This window comes from Miniopterus schreibersii (assembly GCF_964146895.1).
Source record: "Miniopterus schreibersii genome assembly, chromosome: 10".
In the NCBI taxonomy this organism is placed as follows: Eukaryota; Metazoa; Chordata; class Mammalia; order Chiroptera; family Miniopteridae; genus Miniopterus; species Miniopterus schreibersii.
Genome location: NC_138110.1, coordinates 33,396,561 through 33,417,271, shown reverse-complemented (window position 1 = coordinate 33,417,271; position 20,711 = coordinate 33,396,561). Strand labels below are relative to the sequence as shown.

Here is a 20,711-nt window from a genome sequence, read left to right as displayed (position 1 = left end):
TGAATGAATGAATGAATAAATGAATGAATGAATGACAATTGCATAGACTTAGATGTATTAGGGTAATATTTTACTTTTTTATTATTTGATAGAAATACAGATTGAATTTCTTCTATTATGTTATCAGTTACCACTTAAAATACTAGAGTTTTAACTATTCCATTTAGCTAGGAAAATAATTCTCTACTTCCAGAATTTCCCCCAAAATAACAGGGACAGGACATTCAACAGCTCTCCAAAAAGACAGCCATTATATATCAAACACAGACTTTCTTTTGCATCCTTTAATATTTTCAATTGTGCTCTTTCTGCAGATTCATTCAGATTGTGCTAAAACCCAGCAAGTTACGTACCGCATCTCTGGAGTAGGAATTGATCAACCACCTTTCGGAATCTTCGTTATTAATCAAAAAACTGGTGAAATTAACATAACATCCATAGTTGATCGAGAAGTCACCCCATTTTTCATTGTAAGTGGATGCCATGTCAATATATATTTTCAAGCCTAAATTATTTTTGGAATACCTTAAGCTCAGATCATACTTGATTTGATTTCAAGAGTCTTGGTATTAGGTATTTTTTGGTTGTCTCTTAATTCATGAGCAACTATGACCCAAGAGACACACAGAGAAGACTGAGAGATGGAGTGTTTCCCTTAAGTGCCTTAGCAAAAATGCTAACCTCTGGTCTGGCCCCAGTGGCAAGCTAGAGAATATTTGCTTGGAAGGGAAAGTTCTCAGCCTTTACTTCGTTTCCTTAACTCGGTTGAGAATATCGGTCCCCTCTAACTCCAATGCCAAGGCGTGATTCTGTGGCTACTACAGGGGCCTTTCCTGAGTGAACACACTTTAGCATAAGTGCACATTGCTCAAGGTCACCTGAGCACAGAATGTGCTTTGGAAAGACTTCAGTTCCTCCTTAACTGAATCTTACTCTATTCTTTACAGTAGCTGTGACAAAGTTTAAGTGTTTACTCTTCAAGCCCTTAATCTCATTTCTATTTTAAGCAGCTGACCTCACGACCAACTTCATTAAAAAATATGAGGCTCTCCACCACAAACTCCTACAATTAATTCTCTTCACCTGCTCAGAAATGTTCTACAAATGCAAGATGAATTTTCTGTTTTTCCCCCCAATATATCTCAAGAGTTTCCACTGTCCCAAAATTACCTGGTTCTTCAAGAATCTTATTATATTAACTTTGTTATTTCATATCTCTTCTGCTTGCTCTGTGAGTAGCTTCCAACATGGTTAGCACTTGTTAATACTTAAAATTAAAAATAAAGACATAGACTCTAGCCAGGTAGCTCAGTTGGTTAGAGCATCATCCACATATGCCAAGGTTGAGGGTTCATTGCCAGGTCAGGCCACATACCAGAATCGAGCAATGAATGTTATCAATAAGCGGAACAACAAAATCCATGCCTCTCTCACCTCTCTGTCTCTCTCTCCCCCTTAAAATCAATCAATTTTTTTTAAATAAAGAAGAAAGAATAAAAGAAACCCTGACTCAATCTTGTAACCTCTTCTATTAAAACCCTATCAATCCATCTCCAAAAATACCTTCCAATAATAATCTATGTTTGCCACTTTCTTTTTTTTTTTTTAAATATATCTTTATTGATTTCAGAGAGAGGAAAGAAGAGGGAGAGAGAGAGAGAGAAACATCAATGATGAGAGAGTCATTGACCAAGCCTGCAACCGTGCATGTGCCCTGACCTGGATCCTCGGTTGATGCTCAATCGCTGAGCCACGCCCGGCCGGGCTATGTTTGCCACTTTCACTAGTACTGCTTGTCTGTACTCCTAAGACTATTTTAATTCCTTAGTCTTCTATTCCAAGTTTATATTCCTGCCTTATTTCCCACAGTGATTTCCCAAAAACTCTCTAAATCAGCATGCCAGCCTATTAGCTTTTGTTAAAGCACAATGCATTTTATATGCAGTATACCAAATAGGTAAAATAGTATACATTATATTTACGTACACGTCTAATAATAATAATCATACAAACACCTATCTAGCCACCACCTAGCTTATGAATGTTATATATCTTTGAAGCCCCCATGTGACTCTTCTTTACCACAGCCTTAACCCACCAGTAGTCCCTATTACTGATTTTACTTGTTGGAATTCTCTTTTAAGATCTATCTCAATCATTACATCATCCTATGATGTCATAGTATTTTTGCTCTCCCTTTTATAACTTATTGTGTTATTTTGAGTATATGTTTGCCTCCCCTTATTGATTATAAGTACTTCTTGTGCTTAAACTTCAGTAGGAAATAAAGTCTTACTTTTCTTTTAGTTACACAGTGCCTAGTATAGTGTCCAAACAAAATAAAAACTTAATATTTGTTGCATCATATAATTTTTCTTTTTTTCCCCCCCTAGATCTACTGCCGTGCTCTGAATTTACAGGGCCAAGACTTAGAGAGGCCTCTCGAGCTCAGAGTTAGGGTTTTGGATATAAATGACAACCCTCCAGTATTTTCTATGTCTACTTTCCTAGGACAAATAGAAGAAAATTCTAATGCAAGTAAGTAATCAACTTTATTAAGTAAACAAGACTATATTGGCTTCCAGATCATTCTTAACAGCCAGTCAACTAAATGATGTCTACATCATAATGTGCTATGTCACAAATGGGAGAGGTAATCATAGAAAAGCATGCAGAAGACAAAGGCATGAGGAAGCCTCCACAAAGGTTTTCCCTTCAATTGTGAAAGCAGCTTCAATCTGTCACATGCAAGGAGCAACTCCAAAGTACTGAGAAGAATTTCCTCATGTGATTCTCATACCAGCTCTGTAGTAGATCCCTAAGGAAAAATTTCAAAAGAACTTTGCCCAGTGGTGGCAGGGGCCCTGAGGAGAATTTAGCCTCCCAGCCTGAGTGCTTTGAAGGGCAATCTCATCCACTTTTATTCATACTGCTTTTTTCTTTCTTTCTTTCACAGATGTGGAAACTGAGGCCAAGATCATACAGCTAGAAAGTGCTATATAGTTGAGAAACAATTGGTCTGGCCTTAATCTCATTTTGTTTCATCACAGAAGCCTTTAAAAAAATTATCACACTAGAATAAGAAGGGGAAAGGCAGAATAAAACATTTCTTTGTTTTTTAACTACCAGTAATATCTAGGTTCTTGGTAAAATGTGATCTTTTTCTCAATGTGAAGGTATAGAAAGGAGCTAAGATGTTCATATGTTGAAGAAGTAGAAAGGAGAAATGGTAGAGTGCCCATTATATGAATCAACTAACTCTAACATCTTGTTGGAAAAGTAATATACTATACTGTAAGAAAACTGCAAACTGTCCATTTGCAATCAATTTTCCTTGATTTCTAGATACACTGGTGATGAGACTCAATGCTACTGATGCAGATGAACCAAATAATTTGAACTCAAAAATAGCCTTCAAGATCATAAGCCAGGAACCTTCTGATTCACCCATGTTCATTATCAACAGATACACTGGAGAAATTCGAACAATGAATAATTTTCTAGACAGAGAGGTAATTTCTTTTTCTTTGAATGGGTTATCAGTTCATAGGACCTGATTCTAAAAGCAAGAATTCCTAAGAAAGAAAGAAAAAAAAGAAACTATATTTAAAATTTTTAATTACATAACCTTTTCACATAATGGTAATGACAATAAAACAATAAAAATATCCTCAAAAGGAAAATCTGGGGATTCCTTAAATACATTTTATACTGGTAGTTTTCATTTAATTTTACTTAGGATTTGTCTCAAATTGAGAAAACTATATTCTGAGAGTACATAAAATATGCATAAAGTAGAGGCAAAAGCTCCAAAAAAAAGGTAAGTTGTCTAATGAAATAAGTTTAAAAGACATTTGCTATTATAGCCCCCAACTTGGTGAGTCACAATGTATGGAAACATGGTCAAGGTCCTAAAAATTTTTACAGGCTAAGAAACTTGTTTACCTTTCTTTAGCCCAGCATATCCTAAGCTCATTTGACGACAGAAATCTTTTTTTTTACCCTTATGTTACACCTACTGACAGCACATTGATTACTTTGGGGAATGAATCACAGGAACAGAATGATAGAAAGAAACTAAGTGATATCCGGATCAATCTTTTCATTTACAAATAAAAAAACAATTAGTGAGTGTTACCAAATTAGAATCAGCATTACATGGTTTCTATCATGCCATGTGGTCCTATAACTTAATGTAAAAATATTGACTTTTCGTTACTTTAAAGTAGAATATAGCTGAACTGTATGTATTGTAGGAATATACATGAGAAAGTTTTATTTCCTAATTAATACTCAATTAAATTTTATTTTAATCATTATAGTTATTTTAAAATGACAGTCTCCATTAATGACCTAAAGGTTTAGGATAAATCAGATTATTTTTACACTTTTTAATGATCTAAACGCCATCAGTTTCTAGATTACCTGTATCTCCTTTTATACTTGCTTGAAAATTACCATCTGAAGAAATGGACTACTTAACTCTTTCTCAAACTTTCTTAAAGAACCCAATGAAACTCCTTTAATATCGAAAGAGTTTTAGCTCTAAAGAGCTCTAAAGAGCTCTAAAAAGTAAAGGAACTCTGTAGTCACTGGGAAGCCACCAGAGCAGATGTTCTTAACCTGGTGTCCATAGAGAGACCTCAAGATGTCTCTAATTATGGCTCCTCTAAGATCGTGTCTCCGTTTTAAATGAGAATGCAAACATGTGTGTGTCTGGAAAAGCAGCCATAGCTCTTACCAGCTTCTAAACGTTTAAGCACCATAGAGAAGACTCAAGGACCTAGATCACCAATAATTCCACTGCCACAACCTGCCGGCCCCAGCAATGCAAACCATCTGTTACCTCTTTCTTCTTGCAAACTCGGGGGCTGGTTATCAAAGGTATGGAATTTTCATGCCAAAATTCTTGATAAGTGTTAATCTCTCTCCTCCTGATCATTTTGAACCAATTTACCCTTTATACACGTTTTCCAGTTCCCAGCAAAGAATAAGATATGAGGCTTTTAGAGAATGTTGCTTCTTTTAAATGAGGCTAGATAAGCAAATGGCAACTTTCGTATCGATCCATGTGAAATTTGGAAATTTTCAATGATCTATATTACCCTTATCACCACCATAGATTTATGTAAATGATGAGCCAACATTTTAAAAGAACTTAGCATGAGACAGAATGGGGATTGTCTATGGCAACTGTGATATTGTTTGTCATGTGTGCCTGTAGCAATATAGCCAGTATTCTCTCGCCGTAAGAGGCTCCGACCGAGACGGCGGGTCAGACGGAATGTCCGCAGAGTGCGAGTGCAGCATTAAAATCCTCGATGTCAATGACAACATCCCGTACATGGACCAGTCTTCAGTAAGTATTCGCCTTTGAAACTAATAACTTAAATTCATGCCATCCTAACATTCCTTTGAACAGCCCTGTCTATGTTATCCTTAGTCACCTAAACCCAAATGGAGACAAGTACTTCGTGCTTGTTTATATAATGCCCAGGGAGGCAACTATTTGAACACTGAGAAGAGACACTATAAACACAGATCCCTTTTCTAACTAATGAGGAACTATAAACATTCAATGTAAGCCTAGCAGAGTTCTCTCCCTCACACAGTTTGTGGTAAGGTCTTTTGTTTTACTTCCTATTTCAGTATTCCGTAAGAATCGAAGAAAACGCTCTGCACTCAGAATTGCTCCAAATCAGAGTCATTGATTTGGATGAAGAGTACACGGCTAACTGGATAGCAGTGATTTTCTTTATCTCTGGAAATGAGGGAAATTGGTTTGAGATAGAAATGAATGAAAGAACAAATGTGGGAATTTTGAAGGTTGTTAAGGTATGGTATAATTATCCTAAATATTCTGTCCTCTTGGTCTTTTTCCAAATGTTAATCTTAAAATAAAATGTTAAGATTTCACAAACTCGAGTGGGTGAAAGAATAAACATTACTGTTTTAAAATGGTATATGATATAGAGCTTTTACATAGAGAGGTTTTCTGTTTATATAATGTCATGAAAACAGGCATTGAATTTTAAATTGAAACTCTTCTATCAATACAGTACTCCCTCACAGATCATATCAATTGAAAGAATTTTTAAACATGAAACTAGTTTTATGCTTACAGCAAAGTATGATTAATACTTAATGTTTTTAAATATTTGAAAAAATGTTTTTTAAATCAGGTTTAATATGGCCTCTACAAAAAATGTGTCCTTATTGACATATAACAATTATTATGCACTATGAATATTCACTATATAAATCAAACGTTCTTTATTCTTCTAGTGTGATTTTATGGAATTAATATTAAATTACTGTAATTGTAGAATCACATCTCATTGTGGCTGCTGACCAGGGTTGATTATGAACATACATTAGAAATTCGGTCCAAGTCACCAAAGTTCGCTTGTGTCCCCCTTACATTGATAGTTCACCAAATTACCTGCAGAATTTCCTCTGAGGTATAAGGGGGGAAAATGCCTGACTCCTAGGGAGTTAATAGTGAAAATTTAATCCTGTACTATAAGACCTATTGAGTCTGTTTTTAAAATATGCAATAGTGCCCTGGCTAGGTAGCTCAATGGGTTAGAGTATTGTCCCGATACACCAAGATTGCAGGTTTGATCCTGGGTCAGGGCACATACAAGAAGCAACCAATGAATGCATAAGTAAGTGGAACAAATTGATGTTTGTCTCTTTTTCTCCCTTCCTCTCTCAAAATTAATTTTTAATAAATTGTAATAGTAGTACATGAACTGTATGTGATGTCTGCAATATGGATTCTTCATAGTAAAATTTAATTCCTTTTTCACTATTTCCTTTCTTCAAAATAGTCCTCGAAAATAGACCCCTAAGGAATTCTGTCCTCATGGGAATGTGTGATCATTTGTTTCATGTCGTCATAAATTGTCACCATGTCTACAGCTTCCATTTAGTGAGGCCATGTACAGAGGCGTTAGTCTAGTCCTCACAGCATCCCTGCTATAGGTTATATGCCCATATTACAGATTAATACATTGAGGTTCAAAGAGAGTATGTAACCTCCTTAAGTTCTCATAACTAGTATATGGTACAGTTTACATTCAAACCTATATCTCTCTAGCTATTAAGTCCATATTCTTTCCACTAGGCTACCTAGGATTCCATGCTGGAGAAACTGAGTCCTAGACTATTTCATACTAAACTATTATATTACTTTAGAAAACTAATCTCTGTCCTCAACACCTCTATCTGTAAAATGGGAATGATTTGGATCTTTCTCCCAGGCATGGCATCATATATTAATTCCCTTTTTATGATTATATATAATATGTAATAAGTATGTGTGCTTGTGTGTAATGTATATGTAGACATGATTTTATAGCCATTCTTGAAATTGCAAATACAGCCAACATTAGAGCAAAAACTAAAAGTTTTAGCTAAGTGAAGTGTTCAATGCATGAATCAATGGTCATCTAAATGACTCATGTGAAAATTTAGGGAAATATATTTGGCATAATGCATAGTTGTTTGTGGATTTTATGAGTAGTGGTTATTGACACCATCTTTTATAATAGAAATGACTACTTGATTATTTTTTAAGATGAAATAATTTATTCCAGAATATGTTGAAAAAAAATAAGAACTTCTCTTTATTACTTATATGCTACATTCTAGTACCTAACTTAATGAAAGAAGTCATATTTATAGAAGTAAAATTCTTCTAAATAGTTCTTTATGGATAAAACCAGTCAAATGATGGAACCTACAATGTATCTAGCCCATACTTTTTATAAAAAGAACTACTTTCTGAAAAATATTAAATGATACAGGGTAACATAAACTGTCCTTGCAACTACAAAATGCAAGGATTTGACCATCTATATTATATTTATTAAGTTTTTAATTTGGTGGACAATTAGGACTCATGTCATACATTTTCAATTTTTCAACTAAGGATACAAGACAATTGGACTTTTTCTTACCATATATATTTTTATGTGTTTGTATTGGATTAAAGATAAAAAAGTAAGAATACATTGTGTGTATTTATATTTAATTAAAGAAAGAGGCATAAATTTTTTTCTGCCTATTATCAAAGAAAAAGATTTATTTTTCTTCTAGAATTTTTTTCTTCTTAGAGTAAAACTATTTCACTCTGTATTTTCTAGCCCTTAGATTATGAAGCTATGAAGAATCTGCAACTTAGTATTGGTGTTAGAAATAAAGCCGAATTTCATCAATCAATTATGTCTCAATATAAGCTCACAGCGAGTGCAGTCTCCGTGACTGTGTTAAATGTAATTGAAGGCTCAGTGTTCCGTCCAGGTTCAAAGACATTTGCAGTAACTAGTAATATGGGACAAAATTATAAAGTGGGGGATTTTGTAGCTACCGATCTGGACACTAATCAACCTTCAACAACTGTTAGGTAAGACTGACATTTTCCAACTAATATTCATCACATGTTGAATTAAGTACATATGTTCTTTTTAGAAATTTTAAGTATGAATTGAAATATTTTTCATTATTTTGAAGCCATTATTTAATCATAAAAAGTACTAACTACTGAATTAGTTAATTTAGAGTGCTTAACTTACAAAAATATAAAAATTTGTGCAAAATGTATGATGTAAAATTGTAAAGATGCAAAATGTGAAAATATTGTATCTTTAAATTTTTACACTCCTGTGTTTATATATTTTATTGACCAATTTGCTAATTATCACATATCAAGGTCATTTACCCTGGAAGATTTTATGGACTGATTTTCCCACAGCAAATTTGCCCAGATTGAAGTCAATTAGATTTAGTTACTTTCTTTACTTTAATCAGCACTTAGTATTGGCCAATAATAACTTTGGTATGAAAATGAATTAGATTAAAGGGAAAATATCATGCCATGAAAATTTTTAAAACTCTGTATATCCAAATATTTCTACTTGATTATAAAAAATCTGTGTGTATATGTGCACATGTGTTTTAATCATGTGCTTGTGATAAAAATAACAGTGGGGAAAAGACCTCACAAATGAGATTTTAAAGCTTTTTGTATTCTTTTCACACTATGTATTTGTTATAACTCTTAGCACACTGTACCACCATTGCTGACAAACTCTCTTTACCCTGCAGATGTGAGTTCACTGCCCACCCCTTACCCCCCACCCTTGTGTCCTCTCAAAGTTCTATTACCTGAGTTTAGCAGACACCTGAGACAGGGAGTTACTAACCAGTATTTCTTTAACAGATGTAAATGAGGGGGGAAAAGACATTGAAGTGAAAGATGAGGAAAGAGAATAGAAAATAGGACAGAATCCCAAGGAAAGGACATAGGTAGTTTGAAATTCAAAGGAAGTCCTGTAAAGCCATTGTGTATATGGAGAGGGGGAGTGGGAATAGGAAGGGGATGCTGGCAAGCTGATGAGAAAGTAATTTCTTTGGGAAGAGAATAATTTAGAATTATTCATGAGCTCAGCAAGTCCTAGGGTCTGGGTCTTCCAGGATAGTTCTGATGCTACCAAAATCAAATGAAAACCAGACTGCAAGTATCCAAGGATTATTCTGAAATCTAAGTGGGCATAAGAGACATTCCATCAGAAATGGCTGTTCAGTAATTCTTTTTTCTTAAATTTGCAGCTTTGTCTATTTCTGAATGTCCTCAAATACTGGGACTGCCCTTAAAAAAAAAAAAAAGGTGTCTCTAATAACTGAAAATTATATTCAGGGATAATAACTAATGACTAGAAACATATGTTTTATAAATAAAATCTCTCCTTTTCTCTCTCTCTCCTTTTTAGATAGCTGACATTAATTTATGCTATTACCTTTCAAATACAGATATGTAATGGGAAATAATCCAGCTGATCTGCTCTCTGTTGACTCAAAAACGGGCATTATTACTTTGAGAAATCAAGTTACCATGGAACAATATCAAATGCTTAATGGAAATTACCAAGGGACAATTCTATCTATAGATGGTAAGAGATCAATTTAACTTTTTTCCTTCTAGAAGTACTTTATATATGTGTGTGTGTGTGTTTGTATATATATGTGTGCATATGTGTGTATACATACATATATGTACTTATATGTGTGTAAGTATATATATGTATGTATATATATTCAGAAATTAAATTTTTAATCATTGTATTTTGAAGTAATGCTTTTTCCAACAAAAGTTATCATATAGGGTATTAAAGAATCAAATCTTGAATGATATGAAAGGCAGTATAATTTAGTGGATAAGACCATGAGCTCTGGAGTGAGACTGGATTGGTATCTTGTGCCATCACTTACTAGTTATGGGATTTTAGAGAAGTTATTTAACCCATTTATCCCTCAGTCTGCTCTCCTGCAAAATGGAATGATAACAATATAGATTTAAGGAGTTATTACATATAAAACACTTAGACTTTCAATAAATGTTAGTTCTTATTAATCTAAATGAAAATTTTAAAATTGTATGTATTGTAAAATTATTTTCAAATAGGCCAGAAGCCAAGCTAACTTAGCTTTACATAATCTTTGGAAAATTGATATAAACCTTTGTATAAGCAATTTGCATGCTTTTCAAAACCATCAAAATTAAATGAGGCTGGTCACTAAAGGAGGAAATTTCCTCAAGACTAATTCTACTGAGCAATACTTGCTAATTCAGCTGCACCTTCTTCCTTCCTTTTCCTTCTCTTTTTCCTTTCTCAATTATCCTAAAAGAGGTTTCACAATTTCCATTTGCTTTACAGATTAAAAATAATAATAAATAGCAGTTCTTTAAAGTCATTCAAGAATTCAGAATTTTTACCAAATTACAATGTTTTTTCCACAGTCAAAATAAATGTAGTTTTAAAAATATATGTTACAGATAGAGATGTGATTCCATTTATAGGTAAAGCTTATTTTGATTCATTGCTGAAATGATCTTAAGTAATTGCTAGTTTACTCCATTTCTTACAACCAACATCAAGCTTAGAGACATGAAGGGAAATCTGAAACTTTGCTTACGAAACTGTTAGGTTTATGGCAAACAGAAAGCATGTCTTTTCTCATCAAAAAAGGGAATAAATATTACATGTGGTGATAATTATAAAAATAACAATAAAACCAATAACATTAGAATCAGCATAGCTGAGATGAAAGGGCATGGGATTTAATATCATAGACTGGATTTAAACTTGTCTCTAGCCCGGCCGGGCGTGGCTCAGCGGTTGAGCATCGACCTAGGATCCAGGAGATGGGGGTTCGATTCCCGGTCAGGGCACATGCCTGGTTGTGGGCTCAATCAGTGACTCTCTCCTCATTGATGTTTCTATCTCTCTCTCTCCCTCTCCTTTCCTCTCTCTGAAATCAATAAAGATATGTTTAAAAAAAAAAAGAAAAAAGACCATTCAATGGTCAACAGAGTCCTCTACATTTACTTTAAAAAATAAAAATTAAAAAAAAAATAAACTTGTCTCTATTATATACTTCCAGAGATATCTTTATTCATTTACTCAGAATCTATATATTCAGTCCTAACCAAATGTCAGCCATTGTGCCCGGTTCTAGGGTTATATCAATGGACAAAGTCTGACAATAGAGCTCACATTTATATAACAGAGATAACAAGAATATCAAACAAAATCATTCTTTTATTTTTAGTCCGTTTCAATAATCTTAGGAAAATCCCTAAATATAAAAGGCTGAATGCACATAGATGTTACTTATAGCATTACCTATAATAATTAGATATGGAAAGCAATATCAGTAACAGGTAACTGAGTAGATAAACCATCACCCACTTGATATGAAATTATGTAGCCATCAGAAACTAATTTAATGAATATTTTAAATATGGAAGAATTCTTACAACGAAAAGCAAAAATTATAAAATGGAAAGAGCTATATGATCTATCAATGTAACTTAAATAATTTGTAAATGTTAGGCATTTTAATTAAGGTCAAAAGATAATACAATAAAATATCAACAGAGGTTGCCCCTGGGTAGTGCTATTATGGGTCTATTTTTGTCTTTGTTTTTGTTTTGCTTCTTTATATAATTCTATACTTTTCAAATTATATACAGGACCCAACTACTTATAATGTAAAGAAATAATCCAACAGTGTTACTAGTAATAATTAATAATAAGGCTGATTACAATAATTCAAAAAATTGTTGAGAAAATTTTATGCTATGGCACATATAAAGTTTCATAGTAGGCACATAAATATTGCTACTTCTCTTCCCTTGCAGTTGGACAAAATATACTTAGCTTTAAATTACTTGAGTTGCCCGACCGGGCGTGGCTCAGCGGTTGAGCATCGACCTGGGATCCAGGCGATCAGGGTTCGATTCCCCGTCAGGGCACATTCCCCGGATGCAGGCTTGATCAGTGACTCTCATCATTGATGTTTCTGTCTCTCTCTCTCCCTCTCCTTTCTGCTCTTAGAAATCAATAAAGATATATTTGAAAAAATAAAATAATAAAATAAAATAAAATGAAATAAAATAAAATAAAAATAAATTACTTGAGTTTATAGACAGGAGTAGTGCAGTGTGTATATAATGTTCAAAAATAAAACACATTTTCTTTCATAAAAAGATATGCTATAATGACTTTTGCAGCAAACTTAGCTTCATAAAATGGATTGCATAGTATTTAAAAGATCAAGTGTTCAAAATATTAAAAATAGTCTACATGGCTCAAAAACATTTAAGATAGAAGAAAAGGGACTGGTGAATGGGGGAAATGGGAAGATGTTGGCCAAAAAGTACAAACTTCCAATTATGAAATAAATAAATTCTGGGGATCTAATGCACAACATTGTAATTAATGATAACAATATTGTGCTATATACTTGAAAGAGTAGATCTTAAATTTTCTCACCACAAAAAAAAGAAACGAAACTATATGATATGATGGAAACTTTAGCTAACACTGTGGTGGTAGTCCAATTGTAAAACATAAGTATATAAAATCAGCATATTGTACATCTTAAATTTATATAATGTTACATGTCAATTATAGTATCACAATAAAATGGGGGGAATAGATAGCAAAAAGGAGGTTATCGTGGAATTTTTAAAAATTGTTTCAGCGATAACATGTAAATATTTGCAAGTGGGCTATAGAAAAAGATGTTGTTCCATCAACATCATTCCTACACTGCAGCAAGAATTATTATGACCACTGAGGTCTAGCCTAATAGCGCATGTTGGTGAAGAAACTTTTCTATACGGTAGATGCTAACTTTTGGAAATCTTATCTCTGAAGGAGAGAAAAAAATCACACCTGGGCCCTGGCCAGTGTGACTCAGTGGTTAGAGCATCAACCCGAGCACTGAAGGGTTGCTTGTTTGATTCTCGATCAAGGGCACGTACCTGGGTTGCAGGTTCAATCCCCAGCCCTGGTCAGGGTGCACGTGGGAGGCAACCAATCAATGTGTCTCTCTCACATCGATGTTTCTCTCTCTTTCTCTCCCCCTCTCTCTTCCCACTAGCTCTAAAACTCAATGGAAAAAATATCCTTAGGTGAGGGCTAACAAAAACGAACAAACAAACAAAAATCACACCAGCAATGTGGTTTTTCTATAGTGAGCAATTCCTAATCATAAATTTTCATATTCAAATCCTACAGAAAACAAATTGTGCAGATGTGATGAATATGTCTCTTTTAAGGTAACTTAGAATAGTTAGAACAATTGCATACAAAATACAAATACAAGTAGCTTCCATTCACTTAAATAGATGTGAACATGACTGACTTTTTAAAATCAAATGTAAATGACTGCAGCAATGTGTTTCTAATATTGGTCTGAGCAACTTTTCTCATTTAAAAATATCTTTTTTATCACCTCTTACATATACCATTTTTTGTTAAACTGCTATAGATACATGATTATTTTGATAGATTATTTTTATTTTTATTGATGAAAGTATTACAGATGTCCCCTTTTTTCATTGACTCCCTCCACCCCGCTCCCGCCCCCTCCTCAGGCCTTCCCTGCACTATTGTTTGCCCTTGGGCTATGCATATATGCATATAAGTTATTTGGTTAATCTCTTCCCGCCCCCACCCCTTCTCTCTAAAATACATCAGTTTGTTGCATGTTTCAGTGTCTCTGGATCTGTTTTGTTCATTAGCTTATTTTGTTCATTAGATTCCACATATAAGTGAGATCATGAGCTAATTGTCTGATGGTTTTTAATGGACGAATTTTGTTGCAAGATGAGGGCACAAATATATATTCAAATATATTTCTTATTCAACGTTATTGAGGTATAACATACATATAATAAATACACCCTTTTAAAGTGTACAACTTGATGAGTTGACAGATGTATACATTCATATATACACTGCCACGAACAAGATCTAGAACATATTCACCACCGAAAAGAGTTCCCTGGCACACTTTTGTAGTCAATACTACAGCCCTACTTTAGCCCGAGGCACTTGCTGATCTAAATATAGATGTATTCTGATGTACTACCTTCCGTGTCAAGTGCACTAAAAAAATCAGTTTACTATTTTGAAGTACTGGTTGGTTGGTTGGTTGGTTGGTTGGTTGGTTGGTTGGTTGGTTGGTTGGTTGGTTAGATGAAATAAACAGTAAATGTGAAACAATTAAGTTGAAACAAATAACAAATGTCCCTACCCCTGTGTTTAGTCAAGGAACACAATAACCTACTGAAACTTTGAAGGGCAAGAAGAAAGCAAATTTGGAATATCTGCTTGTGAAACAAAAGCATTTCACCTTCTTATTGAAATGAAAATCCACCCCCCCCCCCCCCACACACACATCTCTGATAGTGTGAGTTCCCTCTCCTATGATTTATTGGTTGTGAGTTTTGGAATATGCTGCTTTATCACTAGGAAATTTTTGTAGAAATGATTTACCAACCTGCTCAAACTCTGTTCATTTTGTCATCCCACAAAAGGTAAAGAACAAACATAATTGAAGAAGACAAAAAACAACAACCAAAAAAAAATCTAGCTCTACTATAGAAATGTGCAAAAAAAAATAGGCTTGTACTGCCCCTACTGTGGCTTATAACACACCACTGGCTGATACATTCATAAGTTGGAGTTTATTGTTTATGCTTCTCTACACATGAGACAGTTTTTCAGAAGCACTAATAGTCATAAAAGTTTGATTTAAAAAATGAGTCATGAACAAAGGAGAATTTGGGAAGTTACTGAATGAATGGAGATAAAGACATTGAAATAAGTATTGATGCAAAAAGAAAATAGTTTTGTATTGTCCAACAATTATTACACTAAATTTGTAAACTATTTCTTCCATTTTGAACCTTGTTACAGATGCTCTTCAAAGAACTTGTACTGGCACAATTATTATTGCTCTTGAAGGTTCTGGCTGGAAAACACCTGACACTACTCCAAACTATAACACTGACAATGTAGTTGACACTAGTACAAGTGAATTTGAACCTCAAGTACCTGTTACAGTCAACCCAGAAGGCAATGGAAACACAGATTATCAAGTACCAGAAACATACGTGCCCATGTTCCCAGATAATGTACATTTTGGTCCTGCCGGCATTGGACTACTCATCATGGGATTCTTGGTCCTAGGATGTAAGTACTTTAATAGTCCAATCTATATGTGCCCATCCAAAAACTGTGAGATGTTTTCTTATCTTTTGATAAAAATGTATTTACAAATTCTTATTTTGTTCAATTATCAAGACATTTCTACATTTGGTGCTGGATTTATAAGATTTAAAAAATCTAACTGCTTGGCAATAGAAGATAGAAGTTTTTTTCATCCAATCTCAATGCAATGGGAAGTCCCATAATAGGCAGGTCAAATTGCTATTTGAGTGAAGAAGAAATGAGCAACAGTTGATTGAAACAGTAAGAAAAGCGTACATATTGCCCGGCCAGGCATGGCTCAGTGGTTGAGCGTGGACCTAGGATCCAGGAGATCGATGGGGTTTGATTCCCAGTCAGGGAAGATGCCCTGGTTGCGGGCTCGATCCCCAGTCAGGGGCATGCGGGAGGCAGCCGATCAATGACTCTCTCATCATTGATGTTTCTATCTCTCTCTCTCCCTCTCCCTTCCTCTCTCTGAAATCAATAAAGATACATTAAAAAGAAAAGGAAAGAAAAGTGTACATAAAGAAAGTAAATTCTGAGTTGAGTTTTAACAGAACTAGCCTGATGAACAAGAAAAAGAGAACATAATAAAAGGAGGGGGAAAAAAAAATCTATGTGCAAATCCACCAAAGAATGAGAGTGCTGGTTACTGAGATAAAGGACTCCAATAAGGAAGAAATAAAGCATGTATTGGATTGCGTGGTGGCAGTTAAGACTAGAAAGACAGGCAGGGACCAGACGCTGAAGGGATTTCATGCTATGCTAAGACTTAATGAAAGGGAAAGTCAAGTAGACATAGGGTTCAACTTCAGCTTCTAAATGTAATTGTCTGGTAGAGTCTTCCAAAGGTTACCTATCTTCACTGAGCCACACTTTTGCCATCTATTACCTCACAACATTGCTTTGATGATCAAAAATAAGTACCACACATGGCAACATTTAGAGATAGATCACATTTATGATCACTAGAGTAGACCTAGTCAAGTATCTAGCCATGAGGACATAATATCCTATGGGTTATCTAGGTGGTCTTCAACATCGCTTTGAGTGATGATAGAAATTAGAGTGGAGATGAGCTAGATCCTCCAGTCTCTGAGGAATGAGAAGGGAGTTCTGAAGTAATTAGGTAGATATCTGCACATTACCATTAAATTAATGTAAACATTGCCATTTTTTAAGTATAGATCATAAAATCTTAATGTCAGGAGATACTTCAGGCATTATTTAATTAAAACATACACACATAAAATATGAAATCAGAGCACTCTGCATATGAAATATTTTTTGCTACCTATTTTAATCATATGATACTATTTGTAATCTGAATCCAATATAACAAATTAAAATGGATTGTAAATCTAGAATACTGAAGCTCACATTGATTTTAGCTTTTCAGCATTATTCACTTTATTTTCTGAAAATGTCAGTTATTTTAGGGGGAATCAAATGGGGTTCTATTAGGGATTCAAATTTAACCACAAAAGCAAGTTGTTTTGTTTTAATAGGGCCCTGCTGCTAATTTCAATATTCCTATCCTTTCACCATCAGTGGTCCCATTTTTGTTGATCTGTTGTGATTGTGGAGGCGCCCCTGGTGGTGGAGCCGGCTTTGAGCCCGTTCCTGAATGTTCAGATGGAGCAATTCATCCGTGGGCAGTAGAATTACCACCGCCTCAGCCCGGGGTAAGTGCGGATCTGTAAGAAATGACCTATGGTAGCCACCCAAGCTCAGCCTTAGTCACATGAAACAAGAGGTTGGTGATCACTCACAGACTATGCTGTTCTTTGTTCTGGGCCAGACAGTGGGGAAAATGAAGAGAAATCAGAGGTACCTCAAAATTAAATGGAAGTAACCAGGGAAGGCTTTCTGTATGAGGTTCCTGTTTTAAATGGATTTCAAATGTTTCCTAAGTCATATTCTTTCAGAAAATCTGAGATAATTTGAGAACTAACCCATGTGTAACTATAGAAAGAAAAGAGTCATTACAAATGGGAAAATGTTGTTTCTTGTCTTTTAGACTATTACCACTGCCCCCATACCATCAGGAACAGGAGGTGTACAACTAATTGAATGTATTGACACTTCAGGTACAATTTTTATTTTATTTTAAATACTCAAATGACTCAGACGGAATTTTGTTCTCTCTTTGCATGCCTCATTGTTTCTCAATTATTTTATTTGTCTTTAAAATTGTTTCTATTTTTCTGTTTTAAATGACTGATTTGCAAATTAAATGATAAGGAAAAACCTATAATAATTCTTATTCTTATATGTTGGATTTTTTAAATCTTCCTTAATCATCAGAAAGTACTTAGGAAATGGCTTGATTAGGATGTCTCTAAATAAGAGAGAGTAACTGAATTGTAACCACAATTCTATTTTGGTCTTGTATTTGTTTGTTTGTTTTGTCCAATAGAGCAAATTTTATTTATTCCCAAAATACTAATTAGAATTAAAGTGTCACCCAATTAAAATAGATCTGTGCTCCTTTATCGAGAAGAGAATCTAGCTCCACAATTCATGACTGGATCAAAGTCATTCTGGCTTCAGCTGCTATCATGGCAAAATAAAGACTGTATGCATTCTCAGCATCAGCATAAATGTTGACCTAAAAATATTTGTTAGTTTCTCAGATTGGAAGTAAGTGGGTGAAACACTGTCAAAATCTTTTAAAGCTCTCATCTGAGGTTTCGTGCATGTGGTGGAATTTCTCCTTGCCCATGGGTAAGACTATCAGTACAAATTACCTTACCACAGAGGTCTAAACCAGTTCATAGGCGGAAACCAGGGGACAATTAGAATATCACAGTAAGTCAGTAACTACCACTCAAATAAAGAGAACAATTAACTTTTAGAAACTTCTCATATCTTTGAAAAGAGTTGTACCATCTTTCCTTTTTTTCAAGGTAAATAATTATTGAGTCTCTTATTTTCCTGTCAGTCTTCTTCAAACTTGTAATCATGACTTTTCTACTTTGAACTCATTAAAATGTAAGAAGCACAGAAATATTTATAACTTGTAGAACTGGTCCTTGTTCAAAGGACTGAACATGTTAGTGTTTAAAACTATTTCTCCTCCTGATGTATCCATCTTTGTTAACGACACCAACATTCCCCCACGTCAAAAGTAGGAACTCATTCTTATATATTTCCGTTATTGATATCCAATCAGTTCTCAAGACATCAATCCACAAGGCTTTATTTATACATTTAATCTCTCATTAGGTCTACAAATCTTTTTTTTAAATATATCTTTACTTATTTCAAAGAGAGGAAGGCAGAGGGAGAGGGAGAGAGAGAGAGATAGAAACATCAATGATGAGAGAGTCATTGATCGGCTGCCTGGTCTACAAATCTTTACACAAATCTTTTGAACAAAGCACAATGAGAGGTACCAAAGTAATAGAAGTATGGAAAAGACACTGTTCCTAAAAGTCAATATATTTAAAATATTAAAGCGTAGGACACCTATCCCATATCAACACTTGCCCTGTCCATGGCACTTCCATAGTCCAGGCCATCATTTTATCTCACCTGCTTAGAATATTATAAGAAGCTTCCATTCACCCCTCACATCCAAGTGCAAATTCAAGACTCCCATGTAAACTTTTCCCCTCACCATAGCCATGGCTTCTTCTCTGAAAGCCGTGGTTCTTGGGCCTTCTTCTGGAGGCCCTGTGCTTCTAATACATTGGGGTATTCTTATACTATTTAACTTTTAGAATTTAGGTTATTTCCCCCCAATTTTTGTTAATTCAAAATCTCATAATAACTATATATGGTGCCAGTTGGGTACTGGAAATCTCAAGGGGACCACTGTAAAGTATATGATCTTCTAATCAGTATGTTGTACAGCTGAAACTAATACAAAATAATATTGAATGTAGACTGTAATCAAAATGTTTTTAAAAAAATAAAGAGTAAAGTAAAATGAAAACCTCTAAAGCATAGGTGTTTATAACCACTATGCAGCCCCTCACTTCTAGCTCAACATGTAGTTACCAACAAACAATTAACAACAATAATTAACAAATTAACAAATTAATTGATAATATTATTTTGAACTCAATATCATATTTATACTTCCTATATTTAGATATCACTTTCATTTTTTTCTTTGCTCACAAATGCATACTTAAATGAAGAACCATACATTACAGTAAGTTACTGATTTTTGGTCCACAATACACTAGATAAAGTAAATTTAATTTGATCTTTACTTTCAGGAGTTTACACAAATGAGTATGGTGGCAGAGAAATGCAAGATATGGAAGGAGAAGAAAGAATGACAGGATTTGAACTAGCTGATGGAGTTAAAACACCAGGAGCACCTGACATATGTCAAGAATATTCTGGAACATTAAGAAGAAATTCTATGAGGGAATGTAGAGAAGGAGGTCTGAATATGGACTTCATGGAAAGTTACTTCTGTCAGGTAAGGGCTCTAGACCCATGACTTCCTCTCTATCCTGCACCCACTGCTATACTCGAGGCTCCCACTCTTTTCCAACAGGGCTTTGGCAGGCATCTCCTAGCTAGGTTCCTAGCCTCTAGTCTTGATGCTTGAAGATCCATAGTGCTGCTAAATAATACAACTAAAGCTCTGACCTAGGCCTCTTACTCCCCCACTTAATAATAGCCAATGGATCCCAGCTGTGTTTTGTCTATGGCATGAAGTCTAAATTCCTTAACGTGACAAATAAGCTTATTCACAGATTGACCCTTCCCTCACATCTCCAATTACTCCTTACTACCAATTCCACTTGCCAAGTGCCTTTGCCTTACTCACCGTCTATTGCCCTCCATGTCTTTGCTTACGCTGTACCTGTACTGGAATGCTTTTATCTCGTCATCTCTCTCACAAACCCCTACCCATCTTTCAAGACCCAGTTCAAATATTTACTGCCTCTGAAGTTTTCATTGTTAAACATTTCAGTCAAAATAAGATTGATGTTTCCTTATTTGTATTTCTGTAGTACAGATTCTCCTTGACTTATAATGGGGTTGTGTCTATCCTAAGTTGAAAATGCATTTAACACACCTATCCTACCACAAACATCCTAGCTTAGCCTAGCCGGTTTCTACTGAATGGGCATCACTTTTGCATCATCATAAGTCAAAAACTTGTTAAGTTGA

At 34.6% G+C, this 20,711-nt stretch overlaps 1 protein-coding gene across 1 annotated transcript in view; it reads left to right on the top strand.

The window, feature by feature from the left end:
- DSG1 (desmoglein 1) overlaps positions 1-20,711 on the top strand; it is a 37,023-nt gene that overhangs the window by 10,179 nt on the left and 6,133 nt on the right. The window contains exons 4-14 of the mRNA XM_081148499.1: positions 315-470; positions 2,394-2,538; positions 3,346-3,512; positions 5,225-5,359; positions 5,650-5,835; positions 8,151-8,410; positions 9,817-9,956; positions 15,279-15,554; positions 17,124-17,257; positions 17,593-17,662; positions 19,802-20,010. Coding sequence (XP_081004625.1) covers positions 315-470; positions 2,394-2,538; positions 3,346-3,512; positions 5,225-5,359; positions 5,650-5,835; positions 8,151-8,410; positions 9,817-9,956; positions 15,279-15,554; positions 17,124-17,257; positions 17,593-17,662; positions 19,802-20,010 — 1,878 coding nt within the window. The remainder of the gene's footprint in view (positions 1-314; positions 471-2,393; positions 2,539-3,345; positions 3,513-5,224; positions 5,360-5,649; positions 5,836-8,150; positions 8,411-9,816; positions 9,957-15,278; positions 15,555-17,123; positions 17,258-17,592; positions 17,663-19,801; positions 20,011-20,711) is intronic.